This window comes from Monopterus albus, unplaced genomic scaffold (assembly GCF_001952655.1).
Source record: "Monopterus albus unplaced genomic scaffold, M_albus_1.0 scaffold155.1, whole genome shotgun sequence".
NCBI lineage: Eukaryota > Metazoa > Chordata > Actinopteri > Synbranchiformes > Synbranchidae > Monopterus > Monopterus albus.
Window position 1 is genome coordinate 35,954 of NW_018128035.1, and position 19,188 is coordinate 55,141.

General features: G+C 44.3%; 2 protein-coding genes across 2 annotated transcripts in view; one reads left to right on the forward strand and one right to left on the reverse strand.

Moving 5' to 3' along the window:
* LOC109968607 (myosin-7B-like) overlaps positions 1-7,678 on the forward strand; it is a 34,732-nt gene extending 27,054 nt beyond the window's left edge. The window contains exons 39-46 of the mRNA XM_020614987.1: positions 1,968-2,177; positions 2,791-2,916; positions 3,113-3,203; positions 3,325-3,404; positions 4,219-4,323; positions 4,411-4,506; positions 4,606-4,749; positions 4,851-7,678. Of these exons, the coding sequence (XP_020470643.1) occupies positions 1,968-2,177; positions 2,791-2,916; positions 3,113-3,203; positions 3,325-3,404; positions 4,219-4,323; positions 4,411-4,506; positions 4,606-4,749; positions 4,851-4,862 (864 nt within the window). The 3' untranslated portion in view covers positions 4,863-7,678. The remainder of the gene's footprint in view (positions 1-1,967; positions 2,178-2,790; positions 2,917-3,112; positions 3,204-3,324; positions 3,405-4,218; positions 4,324-4,410; positions 4,507-4,605; positions 4,750-4,850) is intronic.
* A 473-nt stretch (positions 7,679-8,151) lies between these two features.
* Positions 8,152-19,188, reverse strand: part of LOC109968606 (extracellular sulfatase Sulf-2-like) — a 54,526-nt gene continuing 43,489 nt past the window's right edge. The window contains exons 15-24 of the mRNA XM_020614986.1: positions 18,380-18,566; positions 17,682-17,778; positions 17,512-17,606; positions 17,366-17,425; positions 16,710-16,879; positions 15,873-16,015; positions 14,354-14,477; positions 13,685-13,718; positions 12,940-12,996; positions 8,152-11,951 (exon numbers count right to left, since the gene is read on the reverse strand). Of these exons, the coding sequence (XP_020470642.1) occupies positions 11,921-11,951; positions 12,940-12,996; positions 13,685-13,718; positions 14,354-14,477; positions 15,873-16,015; positions 16,710-16,879; positions 17,366-17,425; positions 17,512-17,606; positions 17,682-17,778; positions 18,380-18,566 (998 nt within the window). The 3' untranslated portion in view covers positions 8,152-11,920. The remainder of the gene's footprint in view (positions 11,952-12,939; positions 12,997-13,684; positions 13,719-14,353; positions 14,478-15,872; positions 16,016-16,709; positions 16,880-17,365; positions 17,426-17,511; positions 17,607-17,681; positions 17,779-18,379; positions 18,567-19,188) is intronic.

The window sequence follows — 19,188 nt, forward strand, 5'->3', positions numbered from 1 at the left end:
ATCATAACACTTTTATCAGAATTGTACTTGACATCGTGAAGCTTTCCAAACAGAGAACAGACGTTCAAGAGTTGCTGGAGACCTGCTGAGCTGGGACTAAAGATCACCAGATCATCTGTATACATTGATTCACTATTATACCTCCAACCATACATCCTGTTCCACACATATTTAGCTCCTTAGAGAGACCATTCATATAAAAATGAAACAAAATCTGGGACAACAGACTACCTTGTCTTACCCCGTTACAGGTCTGAAAGGGTGCAGATATACAGTTACCCCATCTGACACACAGTCTGGTGGGCATAGCAATATGACAAGCGTCTTACAATATATTTAGGCACTTGAGCGTCACACAGTTTCTGGAATAGCTTATTCACTCGATCAAAAGCTTTAGAAGCGTCTAAAAAACACATAAATATGGTAGAATTTTTACTTTTACATTTTTACATAGGACCCAAACTAATCTATTAGGACAATAAATGCAGTGTCAGGGTGGCAATGAGTGAGGAAACACCGGATGATACTCAAACACTGAAGGTTCCTGATATTCATAGGCTGTCCTGCTTGATGCCTCCAGAGCGTCATGGGAATTTCAGGAATCATGCACTCGGATCATTGAATTCCTGTTTTCAAATGGGGCAGTGAAGTGTATGGAGGTAGACAAAGACGTCTGCAGCTGATTATCACACCTTGTAGCCTCAATGTGATAAACTGCACAAACTTGCACAATGGTGCACATTTATTTTCAAACAGTCTCCCCTTGAAGACACTCATAGGGTGCATCCCAAGTCTTATATATGCATTCTTATTTCCCCCACTTGCATGCTCCTCAGAGCAGGAATAAGAGCTTTCAGATGTCCTTCAAGATGGTGAAACAAAATGACTTCTGGGTGGAGCAAGGATCAAGGAGCGAGAACGATCAAATAAGGGAACTGGGATGCACCCAAAGTGATGCGCTCAACTGTTCACATGAAAAGTGACTGAAGTTGTGTGAGGAATGGAAAATGAAAGCTGAGAGAGATTCAAACCTGTGCACATCTGACCAATCACAGTGCAAAGTGGGCACAAACATCAGCTTAACAAAGGTGTTTGGGGTGGGGGCTAGTGATGGGAATAGTGGCACTTTGAAAAGAGCCTCATCTTGTGTGATGGACACACGAGGAATTTGACTCAGGTACATCGGCTCTCAATGTACAAACAGTAAACCAGCATAAGGCTGTGTAATATAACAAAATAGCAGTATTAACATCGACAAACAGTGCAAACAATGCAGAGTAAGCAGTGTAAACAGACAGTAAACAATGCAGACAACAAAGGAATGTTCATTGAAATGAGATAAATAGGGATAAAACAGAGTACTTAAGAACTAGAGACCTGTACAAGTCTGTATGATCTGTATGAGGTATATTTAAAGGTATTGCACTGAGGGTTATTGTCCAGTCATACTGTCGTTGGTTAAGTGTTCATCAGAGCGACAGCCTGGGGGAAGAAACTGTCCCTGTCCCTGGTTGTCTTAGGGCACAGTGACCTGTAACGCCGTCCAGAGAGGAGGAGTTCAAACAGATTGTGTCCAGGGTGTGAGGGGTCTGCAGTGATCCTCTCCACCCTCCTTTTGACCCGTGAGGTGTACAGGTCCCCCATGGAGGGCAGGCTCACACCAATGGCTCCAATCCTTTTATAGAGCCATTCAAAATAACGGCTCATCGTTCCCTTTTTCCCCATAGTTTAAACCATGTTGCTGGTGTAGCTGCTAAAACGCGTCCAGTTTCAAGTCTGTGTCTGTGTGTTTGATTGAGGGCGGGGCTTATCTGCACACTGGCACTGCTACCTCTCGTTGTTCACTCTCTAGTAGGACTCAGATCCCTTTGTTCCTACCAAGGAGCTGCTGAATAGAACAGGATCATTGGCAAACGTAGCATCACTAGTGGGGATATGTTGAAAACAAACCATGTCCTGTGTCCCAGGATAAAGAGCTACAGATGGAGCTGGATGATAAGCTGCAGTTGACCAATCAGCTTAAAGAGCAGATTGCACTGTTGGAGCGACGCTGTTCTCTGATGACGGCTGAACAGGAGGAGCTGCGTGGGATCCTGGAACAAACCGACCGTGCCCGCAAGGTGGCTGAACACGAGCTGGTGGAGGTGGCGGAGAGAGTCAACCTACTCTCCACACAGGTACGACCACAGAGCGGGGGCGACGAGCTGGGGAAATCGCTGAATGACTGATGACTGACTGACCTATTGAGTGACCAGTTGATTCACTGACCAAGTCACTGATTCATGGACTAAGTGAATAATTGATGACTCGATTGATTGACTGATAGACTGTCAGAGTAACATCAAATACCACTGAATGATTGATTGATGATGGTCTGCTTCAGTGATCAGCTGATTCACTGACTGATTGGTGAAGTGATTAATGGAACAGTTGCCTAAATGATGGACCGTCTGAGTGACCTGCTGACTGATTCATTTAATGATCGACAGCCTCACTGATTAATGGGATCAGTTCTCTGACTAATTATCAGTCTCAGCCAGTCAGTGAGTAACTGACTGTTGGCTTCGATAGATTAATGGACTTAATATTGATTACTGAACTAAATGATTGATTGAGTGATTTACTGGTTGACTGCTCAGGTGTTTTACTGAGTGAGTGATGGACTGATTAACTGCCCTACTGACTAACACAGTGATCTGTTTGCTGGACTGACTGACTGATTAATGAATTGAATGATTGTTTTACTTGGTGATTGATTGATGTATGACCTGGTTGATTTCCCATCTGTAGAACGCAGCACTAGTGAATCACAAGAAGAAGCTGGAGGTCGATGTGTCCCAGCTGTCAGAAGAAATGGACGAGGCGACGCAGGAAAGCTGCAGTGCGAAGGACAAAGCCAAGAAGGCCATCACTGATGTGAGTCCTGACACCTGAACCCTGTCCGACTGAAACGAACCCTGGGCTCCAGCTGCTGTTGTTGTGTTTTGTTTGGTTTGCCTGTATTTTTAACCTTTTCCCTTCTCCTTTTTGTCTGAGAGTCGCCTAACTGCCGTAGCGTTCCCTTTTTTTAAATGAACGTACCTGAAACCTGTGCACATCTGTGTTTCTCCAGGCAGCTCTGATGGCAGAGGAGCTGAAAAAGGAGCAGGACAGCAGCACCATGCTGGAGAGAATGAAGAAGAACATGGAGTCTACGGTGAAAGGTACAAAAACAGACGCCACCATTAAAGCCATGAAGGTGGTTAATGAATGAGTTCACCTGCTGTTCCTGGAGAGTAGTGCTGCTGCAGGTTGATGTTAATGGCGTCAGTGTGTCTCCAACAGAGCTGCAGGTCAAACTGGATGAGACGGAGCAGATGGCGCTGAAGGGGGGAAAGAAACATCTTCACAAACTGGAGACCAGAGTAAGTGGAACCGAGTGAGAACTGCAGGACAGGAAACCACATGTAGTGAGCAGTGAGTCACAGGGTCGAGTACAGGTTTAGGGTGCCACTCACAGAACTGTGAGTGAACTACACAACTAGTTAACTCATGTTAAATAATAAGAACTGGTATAAAGTAATAACCAATAATGAAACTGTTATAAAATTATAAAATCATAAATCAAAACTGTGCTTTGGGGAAATATTTAATCATATTTTTTTAAAAGTCAACTTCAAACAATTTCATGTGTATTTAGAAAACCAATTTACACACACGTGGTGAGTAGGAGTGTGAGATATATATTGTTTAGGATAATATCTTCATAATGTGCCAGCTGGCACTCACTCTACAAAAACAATCAAAAAAACAAGTGGACTAATTCTGTGGGAAACACTGGTTTGTGTATTGTTGTACTTGGATGCTTCAGCGTAAAGTAGATCAGTATATGAAATATGTTTCATAATATCATTAGTAAGCAAATATGCTATTAACCAGAGTGACCTCGTACAGTTTAAGAATTAATCACCTTAAACTATCGTCATCTTTATCGACAAAATCCCCCAAAACATCTGGGTATCATTATATCAATTTCAAAGTGATGTGTTTTCATAAAACAAGCTTTACTGAACAAAATAATAAGAAAAGCATCATAGATTTACTCCACCCATACACATGCAGTATCAGGGGTTTGACAGATGTCGCTATGCTCGGCTAGTTGCTTTATTTTGATTCAGGGCTTGAGAAAGCCTCATTTTATCCACCACTGCTGAGCTGATAAGACAGATGTGTGTACAGGTGAGAGAGCTGCAGACGGAGCTGATGGTGGAACAGAAGAAGAGCGAGGAGTACCAGAAAGGAATCCGCCGCTATGAGAGGAGAGTCAAAGAGCTGACGTACCAGGTGTGATCACCTCATCTCATCCAGCCACTGCTTCTGTCCATGCCCTGGTTTCAATGGTTTTACGTTTGCTCTTCTCTCGTCCTGCAGACAGAGGAGGACAGGAAGACGCTGCTGGGGATGCAGGAGCTGATCGACAGGCTTCAGGCCAAAGTCAAGAGCTACAAGAGACAAGCCGAGAATGCTGTGAGTCCGTTATATTAGTACACTGAAAAGTGAAACGATACGGGCCGAAGTTGGATTTGAGGGTCCAAGTTTTCTGATGTTCCTCTGTTGGTCCACCAGGAGGAGCAGGTGAGCAGCAGCACAGTTCGTTTCAAGAAAATCCAACACGAGCTGGATGACGCTGAGGAGAGAGCCGACATCGCCGAGACGACCGTCAACAAGCTGCGGATTCGAACTCGCGACCAGACCAGCAAGGTCGCCGTGGTGAGTCGCACTTGGCATCATAATCTTGCAGCGTACAGAAAGTGTCTTGTATCTTTCTGTTCTTGTAAAGTAAGGTTTCTTCTGTTTGTGTTTGTCTGCAGATCGCTGAATGAAGCTCTGCTGCCTCTTCAGACACCTTTGGTGTATTTCTGATGTTTGTGTGACGTTTCTAATGTGTGACTGCTGTGTGCTTTTCTCTGATTGTTCGTTTAGTCATGGGGGGTACTGCTACCCAATCTGTACCAGAAACCTGATCTATTCATAGCACATGCAAAATGCTGCTTCTTCCTGAGTGGTTAAGGTTGGGGCAAGATGATTGTGTGAGGCAATGAGACATAAATTGTTTCTTTGCACATGTGTAGGAAAGGCACTACAGATCGGGTAGTGATTGGGGGGATACTTGAATCTGCATCCACTGAATGTCGTGAACTGGTTTGTATAGAAAGTGTCAGGGGCAGCAGGTACGTTTAGAGCTGGTATCAGCAGCAGAGTCAGGTCGAGTTGAGTCTTACGGGTTTGTAGTACTGATTGGTCTCAGCAGCGAGTGCATACAGCTACAGAATGCACAGACCGACAAACATGTCACTACCTACACTTGTCACACAGGACAGAGTGAGTTTTTCACAGTTTTATGTTGTAATGGTTTCATTTTGATTGCGAGCTGTTCTTTTTCTGCAGTATATCAAAGCTGAGACGGTGGAAGAAGGCGAGAGCTTTTGTCAGGCTGTGACTATTTCCTGAAAGCAGTAGCCGACATGCCAGTGTAGACCTGGTAAACACCAAGTATGGCTGGGAGATACATCAAAATAGTTTCTTCTTCTTCTTTTTTGGTTTGTTTTTGTTTTGAAATACATGAAATTACCTAAATTCCAATTTTGAGATTAGTGCTTCCCCTTCTGTGACTAACACACCTGCGCAGTGTGTTAGCACAGTAATGTAAGCCGCTGCCGTTTCCTTGGAGACACATGTATGAGCTTCACCAGTCAACAAGGTTCAGCTGCTGTTGCTAGGAGAGATAATAACAGGTGCAACAAATGTTTTCAACAGTGGGCATTTTAGATTAAAGGTGGTTTCACATTAGGGACCTGGGCCCGAGTCCGAGTGCACTTGACCCCAAAGTCTGGTTCATTCTGATCAATGTGAACACAAGCGTACCAGACTTGGGCACCGTGCCGGCGTCCACTTGAAGAGGTGCTCTCAAGCCCGGTTCATGTGTACTTGAGTACGGTCCACGAGGGATGTGAACGCAACTGTGCTCAAACAAGGACGTCATAAGCATTTGACTCTGTCAGTTAAAATGATAACAAACATGGCTGTGAAAGGATCTGTGGAGTAACGAAGAAGTCAAGTGCTTGCTTGATATTTGGGCTGATGAAAACATTCAAAGACAAGTGGATACAACACACAGAAACTGAGATTTATGGAAGTATTTGTCATTATTTACATGCCCATGGCACAGTAACAAATGTCCTCCACTTGATGACGCGACTGGGTGCTTTTTCTTCTTCTTCTTGGCGGACTGCAAACCAACATCATGCATACTGCCACCTACTGTATCGGACTGTGTACAAATGTAAGTGTGCTGGGGCACAGAACGATGTTACTAATGTGAAAGCAGACCAACGAGGGGGTGGGGGGCAATGACGCTTGAGCACGGTATGAAACAATTGTGCCTAATGTGCAAAAGCCCTTATTCTCCTTCAGGATTTTGTAGGATAGTGCTACTGGGAGTTTTGGTGAACAGCTCCTTTGGCTCTTCTGTTCACTAAACTTTTGGATCCCGGCTCTTTGAGCTGAAGGAGCCAGTGAATGAAAATGTTAAGAGCTGGAAGAGTTGTTGAACAAGAGCGAAGAGAACCGAGCAGAGGTGGGAGCCTCAAGCAAGTCCCATGTTACTGTGGTGAGAAGCAAGTCGACTCGCTACTGTAAGTCAAGTCACAAGTCACACAAAATTCTGATGACCTGATAATGTTATGGGAATTTCACATATTTAATTGAAACTTACCCTACCCCCCTCTGATTATTAACGGTACATTCAGACATACAGGCTATAAACTAACCTTAGCTATTAAACAAAAAGGCATGCCAGAAACTCTTCTCAATAAAATGTGGAATCAATTTAAAGACAAGTCTCACAGCTTAAACCTAACGTTAGTGTTCTAGCTAATGTCTGGCCAACCAATAAGGTAGCTAATGTAGTGATGGATGAAGATGGATTTTTGCGCTGCAGACTTTGCATACTGCTCTTCTTTTCTTACTACCTTCATTGATAACATAATCCAAATTTGATTATTTTTGGATTTGGCCCCTCCATGATCTCGGTCTGCCCTGTGACCTGTGCCGCCCTCTGCTGGTCCGCCGCATTCTGGTAGGTTTCCAGGTTTGAGCACATTGCAATAGAAATCAACCAGTTGTGTTTCAAGAACAAAACGTAACTTCTCAATATCTATAAAAATGCAAAAAATTTAATTTAAATTAAAATTTAAAAAAGTGTCATCGAGTCATCTGTCTCAGGTTTAAGTGAAGTCTCAAGTCATGAATACCAAGTCAAAGTCAAATTGAGTCTTTTACCGGTGTTAGTCAAGCAAGTGATACGCCTTGATTCCCCCACCTCTGGAGCCGAGTCACTTGTGTTATCATTAGTGCAGTTGAAAACAGGAAGTCTACAAAAGTAAAGAGCGAATGAGGCCAGCGTGGGCTGGACAGAAGAGCCTTTAGTGAACAAATCCTAAAGACCTGACTCCGCATAATGTATTTCTTACGTGTTTTCTGCCCCCTTGTGGTCTCACTCATGTTCCGACTCGTGTTTTCCAGTTTTCATAGCGTGGGCCTATATTCTGACTTTTCTTGATCTGGATATTGATGTGTGGGTTTTACTGTAGTCAATAGACTGTTTTGATTGGATCTTTCTGTGTAGTAAAGAAAAAGAAAAACCCAACTTAAAGCCTGTTGATTTCTTTATCTTCTGCAACAAAACACCACAGCATGTGACACACAAATGCACAAAATGGAAAAGTTCTCTAACAAATGGACATCACCTACAGTACAAACTGCAGTTACATCACAGACACAATATCCTGTTACTTGATCTAATCTTAGAGTCTCTCTAATTCCAGAGGATGGCGACGGATGACAGGATGAGGGGTCATCCACATCTACAGTGACCAGGCTGAGGTTAACCCTAATCTGACCTCACTCAACCACAGGAAAGGATGACAGCTTAGGGCTGTTGACAACCTGCAGTCCTGGTTGTAATTTGTCCTTGTAGTAACACCTAGTACTGAAGAATGGCACCAGTCGACACAACCTCTTGTATGTTAAACTGGGATTTATGGCTGATTAACTCTAAGACACCCGAACTGTAACAGTCCCCAAGTCAACAGATACAAACAAACAAACAGGTGCATTTTGGCAACCAACACTTTATTCACAACTAAACTGACCAGTGACTCCACAGGGCAGTGGCTGACTGTACACGTGTGTTTGATCACGACATGTTTACATCATGTGTCGTCACATCTCACCATGAACCCTCCATTGGTCCATTCATCCCTCCATCCTCCAATCAAAGTGCTCAGCAGGTTGTCCTTCAGTGTGTGCGTGTGTGTGCGTGTGTGCATGCGCGAGTCGGTCCCGAACGGTCCGACTCTAGTGCGTCTTTAGAAAACACACCTAGACATTTAGAAATACATTCAAATAACCCGGCGGTTTTCCCTAGATAGTTGTTAGACAGTAAATAGCACCGCCGAGCAAACACACCCGGGGTTAAAGACTGTAGAGACAGCAGACTGGTCGGCGGAGACGTCACCTCAAACACTTTTACACTGTTGGAAGAAACATTTGTGCTCAAAGTTTGATGGTGTGTGTTTCCTGCTGTCAAATCCCATTCCAGCATGGAATGGGATTTGGAATGGGAATGGGAGTCAAATCCCATTCCAGCATGGAATCATTGTCTGAAACAATAATACGTGTCAGATTTTGGGGTCAGATCAGAGTGGGGCCTTCTTCCTTTCAAATCAACAATCGAACAAAAAGAAACTAATCACAGAAGAGGAAACATAAGCAAGAAACAGAACCACACAAATCACACAGCGTTTGTGGTTCACTTGACAAACCTGGAGCAGCTGTTTCATCAGCGTTGTTTAAAACTATGACCACAATCTAAACCAGGTGTTTTAGTCGCCTAAACTAAAAGGGCAAAGATTTTACAGTTAACCCCCCCCAGTGCAGCAGTGTGGCTCACTGGGGGGGTTAATAGCTGGTGGACAACAGTGGAGGTCCACGGCCCAGAGCGATGAGCTGGACCAGGGGCTGCTGGTCTCTGGACGGGGTTGGGTTAATAGAGATAAGACATAGAAAATTCACTGGTGTTAACATTTAATCCAACTGTATTTATAGAGGTGTCAACCATCATGTGAATGACTGAAAATGGTTTTGGGAGGCGTCAGATCAGAAAACGGTCTCACAGAACATTTTGGGCAAAAGCAAACTCAGCAGTAGAACCCACATGAAAACTAATAAAACATTATCACAGTGATGTCGTGACAAACAACATCCTGCTGTGTGGGCATATGCCCGTGTGATGGACAACAGTCGGTGTGAAAAGTGAAAGTGTTCCCTAAAATCACAACTGTGTGCACTAAATATACTCATTTTGTCCACTTTGTTTCACAAACAACACAAATTACAAATCCTACACGCTCCCAAATAATTTAGGGTTTTGTGGATGTACCTTCTCTGGTGAAAGGTATTGTGGGAAATGTAGTAGCACAAAAAAAAAATTGTTAAACAGTGTGAGAGTGTCTGAGGGACAGTTTTAACACTGAAAAAATGTGATCTTCTGGGTTTTTATTTTTTACTTCCTGTTTAGAATCCACCAGATCACAAAAGTCTAAATTTAGGGTTGGATCAAATACAACAGGCAGAGATCCTCAAAGCCAAGATCTGTGCCACACTGTCACTTCCTGTGTCTGGATTCACACATGGTTTTCTACAGTTTTATTTTACATTGTTCTAAGTTGAAAGTGAACTCTGGACATCTCTGTCCAGAGGTTTAATCTGAGCAAGGGAAAAAATGGATGGCAGGGCTGAAATATGACATAAAATAAAAGCTGAGAGGCAGAAACAGCTGAACCAGAGAGGAGGAAATTCACCGGTCAGTGGTGGCTGACAGTGGACACAATTTAAAAATAAAAAAGTGATGACATAAAACCAGAACTCTGTGCCTAGTTTCTCTGGGTGATGAATTTAACTTTACATTTCCTTAATGTTTAATCACAAAACAAGTTCTGGAGGGTGTGACATCATCATCTAGTCCTCTTTTTATTGGCTCATGAGAGGCTCCACCAGTTGTACATCTTTTCTTTCTGCTGTTTGTGCTCTTTGATTTTTACTCCGACATGATCCTGTTGTCATTCCCTTCAGGGGTGCCGTGTTGCATCATGGGTACTGTAGTCAATCAGCAGGTTAGTACAACTGTAGCTCTGTCGTTGGTCTGTCACCATGGTAACCAACTCTCAAGTTAGTGGAAGAAAAAAAGACTGGGAGATGACCACGTTTTCATCAGCAGTGATGTCACAGTGTTTGCTTTTGTCTCAGTCTGAGTTTAGTAACAACAAAAAAGGAGAACGGGTCCTTTAATATGAACATGGAAACAAATATGGCCGCTGGGAGGTCACTGAAGAGGAGGAGGAGGAGGAGGAGGAGGAGGAGGAGGACACCGCAGAGATGAGGCAGGCTGGGGTTTTTGTTCTGAGTTTGTTGTTTTGATTTCTACGGTGGCTCTGAGAGCTCGACACAGTGCGGTGTAGGAAAACACATGCAAAATACAAGGGAATCACAAAACATCTTCACCAAACTGACAACACTTTCACAATGATGCTGCAAAGTGACAAAACACAATCATATATAAACAGTACAGACGACAACTGAAGAGTTTCCAGGGGACAGCTTGTTGTTGCCATGGTGACTCATGATGTCGAAGCGAGCTAGCATGTTTTCTACACACTGTGATGGCACGATTCAGAGATCAGTTGTGAACAAGCAGCGTCTCTGCGGCCTGTCGGCTTGTGTTTTCTGTATCTGTGGCACGTTTGTGTATCAGTGGTTCTGTTCTCTGTGGTGACAGCTGCACAAAACCCAATGAAGCGTTGAGCTTCAGCTAAGATGAGCACAGCAACTTCTCATAGCAGTCGAGATCGAAGCACCTCCACATCCAGGTTTTCTTCATTTGAATCTCATATGTGGCAATAGCCCAGAAGCTTCACGTTATTATTTAATCTCATGCTTCACTAACTGTAGGTGTTACTGTGCAAGTGACGGCAAAACAACGAACATGTACAGCACAGGGTCCAGAAAGCTGATACACAGAATATTTTTGTTGCTCTGAAACATGATTTGTAATTTATTAGTCATAGTTGTATTAGTTACTTCACATTATCACTTGGCAGCAGGTGGAAATCTCTTCCTACTTTCTCTGTGATTCTCTCTAGCAGTATGTAATATATGGTAGATGCACATGACCCCTGGTGACATGCACATGACCCCTGGTGACATGCACACACCTCTAATGTCTTTAGTTTACCACCTCTTATTCTAGTAATCAACATAATTTAGCTGCAAGACGTGTGAAGCCTCAGGCCTCATCAGCCACATGGTTTCCTTTATTTGACACAAGCTCCAACACAGTGTGGTCAAACTGGGACTTCACAGGAGTGAAGCCAGCACCAGAGCTTCAGGATCATCTGCCCATCTCCAGGTTTCTGTATCTGCAGCCTGTTTCTCTGTTTGGCTGTTTTCTCTCCTGTGTTTGTACTCTGCTTCGCTTCTTAAGCTGCTGTGTGCTGAGCTCTCTGGGCCACCATAGTTTTATCTGGCGATACTGCTATTAAATGTCAGGAATACTCTCTTCCTCCACCTCCTCCTCCCCGCAGCTCCTCAGAGGAGAGGCAAGGAGGAGGAGCACCTGATGAAGAGGTGTGTTGGACGTTTCATCCCCGAGCAACAGGGTGGGAGGGCCTAGCGATGCCACAGATGGCAGAAGCTGATTGGCTGACCGGTGAAATGAAGGCATGATTGCCAATAGATGCTGCTGTGACCATCGACGACCACGCCCTGCTCCTTCAGGGTCCTGTGGGCGGAGCCAGGAGCCCGCTCCGACCAATCAGTATGCTTAGCCCTTCCAGCCATCCCAGATTGGACCGCTGCACAAACACACACAATCAATCAAACTTTATTTGTATCAGTGCAAATTCACAACATAAATAAGACTAAATAAAAGAGAACAATGATGAAAAGTTTGACATTTTTCGTCAACAAACAAAAACTAAACGATAATGAAAGATGGACAAACAGACATGAAGTAACGGTGTCTTAATGCAGAGTCTCAGTCAGTGATGTGTGGAGTCACAAACCTGTTCAGACATTGATTTAAATGCTTGAGCTGTTGCACTGCTGTTAATAAGAAGCATCGTACATAAACAGGTTAATGAACTAAACTCATCCACAATCCACAGAGTTAGACAAGAAGACAAAACCAGCTGAGACACACGAGGAACATGCAGCAGCACGCCGACATTTACGAACAGGTCGGGAACAGGAAGTGCTGTGCATGTAATGTTAACATGACTGTCGGTCAAATATCTTTGTGTTGCTATCTACAGGACTCAGTTGACCATCTAAATCATCCTCCAAACATCGGCTACACAAATGTGTTATCGTTCTCCTATGATTTAGCTTTTTCCCTCAGGCTGAAACAAGTTCACACACAACTGATGGAAATAAAAGTAATTTGAGAGTGAAGAACATAAGGAGCTAAAAAGAAGGTGACATGTAACATAAGTAAAATGAAGTTTTACTAACAACCAATAAACCAGAGACCATTTCTTTACATAATCTGTGTTGGAGGAAGAGTAACAGACCAACTAAAGGCCTGCTGATCTAAAGTGATACGAGCAGATACTGGCTTCATTTAAGGCTGTTCAGGCTCATTTTGAGCCTAAATATCAAACCCAGGTTTAACCTGAGGCCTAATCGTTAAAAAAGTACAATAAATAAGATGTAAATAACTAGTTCCAGTTGACTTGCCAGCATGGAGAAGGACTCAGTACTGTACTGTAGACAGGTGAGACAGACAGAAAGCAGCATGCAGGCTGCACATCGACAAAGAGCAGGACGAGGATGAAGACTCACAGGGTCCGAGAAGATGAAGGCTTCTTGACTCGTGGCCACCTCCTCCTCTCAAACACCCTGATGCAACAAACACACACCGTGTTACACACACACACACCCGGAGACCGTGTAGCATCCAGAGCAGGAAAACAGCATGTGCATGCATGTGTCTGTATGTCTAGCTTTGTGAGGACCAGCTTTATAGCAGTGTTGTGAGGACATGTTGTAGCTGTAGTGGTTAATGTTAAGCATCAGAAGCCGATTGGTGACCGTTTGCTTTTCCTGCTGTCCTGTGTTTTACACTCATTTCGCTGTTGCCAGGCCGTTTATAAAGATTTTTGGAAACTTCACTCAGCGTGTTTGAATGCTGCTCTGTAATGTGAGAAAATAGTGTTTCCCTTTTTTAATCAACTTTATAATTTCATCACACCTCGCCCATATCCCACAATCCTTTGTGTCAGTATGGGAAAAGAAAACTACTCTAATATTGCTTATTTCGACACCTTTTCCAAAGTTCACTGGTGTAAACAAACGACCACTTGTGGTTCATAAACACAGTGAGGAATAAACAGCAGACAGCCAAACAGGCCCCAGTCTGTGAGCCCGGCCTGCTGATATTAAAACCAGTATAAAGACACAATGACGGGAAAAAGCAGACAAGTTATGACCCATCTGGCTTCCGTAGGATAGGGGCTAGTGAAAACACTGTCTCAAAGAGTGTCCTCACAAAGACAGAAAGCACAAACATGTATGGGAGTGTGCGTACCTGTAGTCATCGAAGCTGCCGTGTTCCCGCCCTCCTGCTGAAAAAAAAAGTCAGTGAGCACAGGCCATGTGTGATTAGTATTTGCTCATTGCTCCACTTCATCACATGATCATTTTCCAACTTCGTGATCTGACGAAGGACACCCACAGTGTGGTAACTCCCCTTCAATAACACCAGGTTTGAGGTATGCATCTTCAGAAAGCATTCACATCCCGTATCTTTGTGCACACTTTAACTTTAGATAAAACTGACATTTTTGTCCATCTACACCCAGAAAGTCATAGGTGCAAAGTGAAAACCTCCTAGCAGCTTCTCCATCTCTGCAGAGGACATCTAAAGCTCTGTCAGAGGGGCCACTGGGTTGTTGGTCTCCCCCAGAACGAGGCCCTTCTTGCCCAGATTCCTCAGTCTGGAGCCCCAGAGAGAGTTTAAGTTTTGTTCTAATAACACTGCAAAAACATGTTTTCCCTTTGTCATCCTGGGTTGTTGAGTGTAGGTTTATAGACAAAAATGACAATTTCACACATTTAAAATTGAAGTGATGTGGTCTGAATATTTCTGAAGCAGCTGTAAAACTGCTAATTAATCTTTGTTTCTGAACTGTTGAAAACCAAACAGGGGACAAACAGGCTTTTAGGTTGACAGAGTGTCACTGTGTGCACGTCGTACCCAGGTCCACTGAGCGTGTGCGAGGATTACACTGCTTATGTCCCCGGCAGCCTCTGAGCTCCATCAGCTGAACGTGAAGCTGGTTGAGGACTGTCCGATCTAAAGTGCTGACAGCGTTCATCAGCTGCAGACAGAGAGACAGAGGCAGACAGACAGACATGTGTTACAATCTAAATCAGACTGTCAGCAGTGACCTACAGAGCTAACACAATGCCAACATAAGAAAGGTCTCATGTAAAACACAGTAGGTGTTTTATGTCCACAGCATTGTTACAAACACTGGCACCCCACAGGGATGTGTCCTCAGTCCCATCCTCTACACCCTGTTCACCCACGACTGTGTTGCCTCCCACAAAGACATCATCATCCTAAAGTTCAACATGCAACAACATGGCGCCCACCGAGGCGAACGTGTTTGTGCGTTCCACTCTTGAATGCCGGTTTTTTCTTTGTTTTTTGCTTTTCCTGCAGTGCACAAATGTCATGTACTGCTTACATACAACAGACAGGCATTGCTGGGTATCGCCAACTCACAAAGCCACTGGGAATTTACTGGTTTCATACCACCGAAGCTACAACTCATTGTTCGCTCCGGCGACAATCACAACAATGGCGAGGAAAGCCACCATCGCCCTCGGGGAGCCCCCGGAGCACCAGGCACGAGCGAGCAGACTGAACTTCTACAGCTGCATCATTGAGAGCATCTTGACCAGCTGCATCACTGTCTGGAATGGCAGCACTACTGCTATGGACCACAAGCGCCTGCAGAGAGTGGTAAAGACTGTGGAGAAGATCACCAGGACTCCACTGCCCTCTCTGCAGAGCATTTACCACCGCAGGAGACTCCTAAACAGCTGAGGAGTTTATTACCAGGAAATACGTGATGTACTGTTTACATTCTCAGTTTGCACATTGACTGTTGACTGCTGCACATGCTGCTCCCATGCAGCAAACATTCTCTATTATATTCTTATATATTTTTATTGTACTGCTGCATTTGCTGCTTAAAGTGTCTTAGATTTTGTGTTACTTATTTATCTACTTTATATTTCATTTGTATTTTGTGGCATTCATGTGGACGGCAAAGTAAGAATTTCATTGTAGAGGGAAACACGTTTCCTAACTGTGCATATGACAAATAAACACTTTGACCTTTGACCAAATATAATTATAACAAATAAACTACTGTCAGTGAGTAAGTCATCAGGTGCCTGAGGACAAATGTGTCCCCTGACCGGTCATAGGACAACTACCTGTACAGAAGCGCAAACATTTCGGGCTGTTTTCTACACCAAAGCTGTGCACACATCTCGTTGATGACGTGGCTCAGAAACCTGTGAGAGTCCCTGAAGTGTCAAAAAGCTCAAAGTGACGTTTCAATGAGCTTCTAACTGCAGAAATGTTATGTTCAAATGTAAAACACCTTCTCTGTGGGCTTGAATTTGAAACAGCTTCGAAGGCTTGAGTGTGTGTGTGTGTGTGTGTGTGTGTGTGTGTGTGTGTGTGTGTGTGTGTGTACCTGGTATGGGTCTGTGTTGAGGTCGAAGTACTCCAGGAAGCCAGTGGCAAACTCACAGAACAGGAAGTTGTGGGTCTCATTGATTGTCCTCATACACCAGTATGTGTTGTTGTTGGCACTGGTGCAGGCGCAGAAGGGACCCACTGCAACACACACACACACACACACACACTCTTTGGCTGCGTCCACATCTCAGACCTGGTGTGTCCACATCAGTATGAACAGACCAGATGTCCTCAGACCAGGTCTGGGCCACCTGTGTATGTGCTCCTAGACCCGATTCCTCTCTGACCTCTGACTGTGTGAGCACCATCAGAACAGTCATATCAGAATCCATGTGGTCGTTTTAACGTCTCCTCCTCTGCACATACGACCTGTCGTCATCATTTAGCGTCAGCCCCTCACAGACCGGTAACAATAAACATGGAGGAGAGCGACGACAGTGACGGGGTCAGTGGAGAGACCAGGACCAGACCAGGTTTCACATGTGGTGGACGTTCATGGAGAAGCTTCTGATCAGGACAAACTGGGAGGAACATGTCGTAACCCAGTGGTTTGGGAGGAAACTGGGCCATTTGACCATCACACACACCACCTGGTTGTTGTTCCTGTGCGTACGTGGCTCACATTTCAATTACATCTGTGTGTGTGTGGTAGTTTAGGAGCTCAGCGGTGTTCACACCGGAGCCAGGTACATGGCCTTGACACACAGATCGGAGCTGAGCACTGAGGCCTGAGACGGGAACTGCATCTCAGGAAAACCAGCATATTAAAAATATCAAAAATATTAACCTTTGTCTTGACATGTAGATCTGTGTGTGTGTGTGTGTGTCATACATGTCCAGTAGGGCGCACTCTGCCAGTGCTGGTTGTTGTGTGTGAAGCAGGTGAGACCGGGCATCGAACAGGTGTCGTTGTTTTTGATCCTCTTGATCATCTTCCTCATCTTCTTCCTCCTCTTCTGCTCCTTCAGAAGCCACGCCTTCTTGTCACGAGCGCTGGGTTTCCTGTAAACAGTAGAAGCAACAACAGCTTCATAAAGTCTCTGTCAGCAACAGTTCAAGTGCCACAAGTAGAAGTACTCCTTATGCAGAATGATGAACTCGTAGAATAATGTCGACTGTATTAATGGAACATATTTATTCATGTGTTCATCAGCTGATAACGGTGATCTAATGGTAATGAGTAGTTTTGAGTTTCCCCCGCTGAACAAAGGTTTGAATCTATTTGTTGAATGTTGTAAATGACTAACCAGCGTAAGTGAGACAGTTTGTTCTGTTTCTCCTCTGCACCTACAGAAATCTGTTCTGACTTCTTGGTTATATTTAGTCAAATTTATTGGAACCTGTAAAGTAGCTACAGCTGTCACATCACTGATAAAAGTATCACAACATGGAATTTCTCAACACAAGTACAAGTAGTACTGTAACACTGCACCACTGCGTAACGCACAGGGTCACATCACTGTGCGCTCAGAGTGCAGGTGGGCTCACCTGAATGGGTGCACGCCGTCTCCTCGGTACCTCAGCTTAGTGCTCAGTTTGGATTTATACCTGAAAAACACACATCACAGCAGGCGTGGCACCAAACATGAACATTCTTCTGGCTCTCAGGTGTCACACGGTGTTACAGTACTTACAGGTACTTGTTACAGTCACAATCCAGGGGGCGGGCCTTCTTCAGGTGACCTCTGACCTCCCTCAGGTTCTTTATCTTCGTCTGCAGCGTCTCAATCTGAGAGGAAGAGAAAAGTTTGAAACACGACTAAGCCAGAGGCCGAGGTGCTCAGCTGGTCGCCATCGGCGGTACCTCGTGGTCAATGTGCAGCTTGTGGTCCTTCCAGGCCTGCAGCGACTGATACACTCCTGTATCACACTTCACTGTGGCGTTGGACAGAATGGAACATCTGCAGGAGAACAAGTGAGGACAGAGATATGTGAGAACTCCAGGCCTCAATGAAAGCTTCACTTTCACCTGAACAGCAGTGACATTTCATTTCAGGAGCAGAATCCACACTTTGTTTTGTTTTGTTTGTTTAGTTCCACAGCTGGTAGCTCCAGCTGTGCCGATAAGCTGTTATGACCCCACTCATACATCCCCAAAATGTGACCCTTGATTTTCTTTTCAACATGACTGACTATCCTGACTCTAGGTTAACGTAGACACTGTACCAGATACACACATCCTTCTTAAATTACCTTTCTCTGGATTTCCAAAATGATATCATAACAATGCAGTAAGATAAAGGAACAAGCTCAGATTTAAATATTAAAAATATCACTGTCACTCTCTGCAAAACACCAAGTGATCCACATTTTTATCTTAGCGTTTCCTGTATCATAAATACATTTCTACATTTGTAACAAACTGTTGAAATGTTCGGTGAGCTCTGAGCACAGACAGTTCATACACATACATGCATTTGGGGGTGGCGCCTCCTTGTACCAACATGGCAGCCGTGGTGATGATTGGCGGTCAGCTCATCTATGCACACACACCTAACTCACCTGTGTGTGACCTTGATGGAGTTGGGTGGGGGCATGACACTCGGAACACCTCCCATCCCGCTGAACTCATCCTCAGACTGGTCAGTTACCGTGGTAACCTCCAGGCTGTGGTTACCAGGGAAACCGTTGGCCGTGGATACGGCACGGCCGTAGCGGTTTCTGGAGTAACTCTTCAGGGCTTTGAACTCTAAAACACACAAAGCAGAAGCTGATATTTATTCTAAACTAACACCAGTGTGTCTACAACGTCCTGTTGGTACTGAGCTGTGTCCGTTTGGGTATTTATTGTGAATACGACATCCAGGTAAACACACTGGCACAGGTATGTTGATTAGCTTTGGCCTCAGCTTTTTGCTTTTCAGTTTTGTTTCTGGGGATATTAATTGTCATATCAGAGTGTTGAATGTAAAAGTAACCTAATGGATGTATGACACGTGTCCATTTAAATGTAATGATCCAAAAGAATGAAGGGAAGCAGCACAGGGAACATCCTCTAGTCTCTGAAGTAGAGCATCTGTCTGCTGTTGGACACAGCTGCCTCTCTAGCTGAAGCGATGAGTTAAAGTATTAAGTAAAGATTCTTACAAACGGAGCTGTAAGAGATTATGTGGAGATCAACAGGAAAAGTTGTTTTGGGGCATAAATCTGCACAATCACAACAGAAATGTGGACGATGTGCAGAAGCTGAGCTCAGGGCTGTGGGTCACTGACAGTAGTGTCCACAGCCCACACTGTGTTTCAGGTGTGTTTGTCTGCTGACAGGTGTCAGAGGAGCAGACTGACAGATCTGGATGGAAAACGTATCCTGT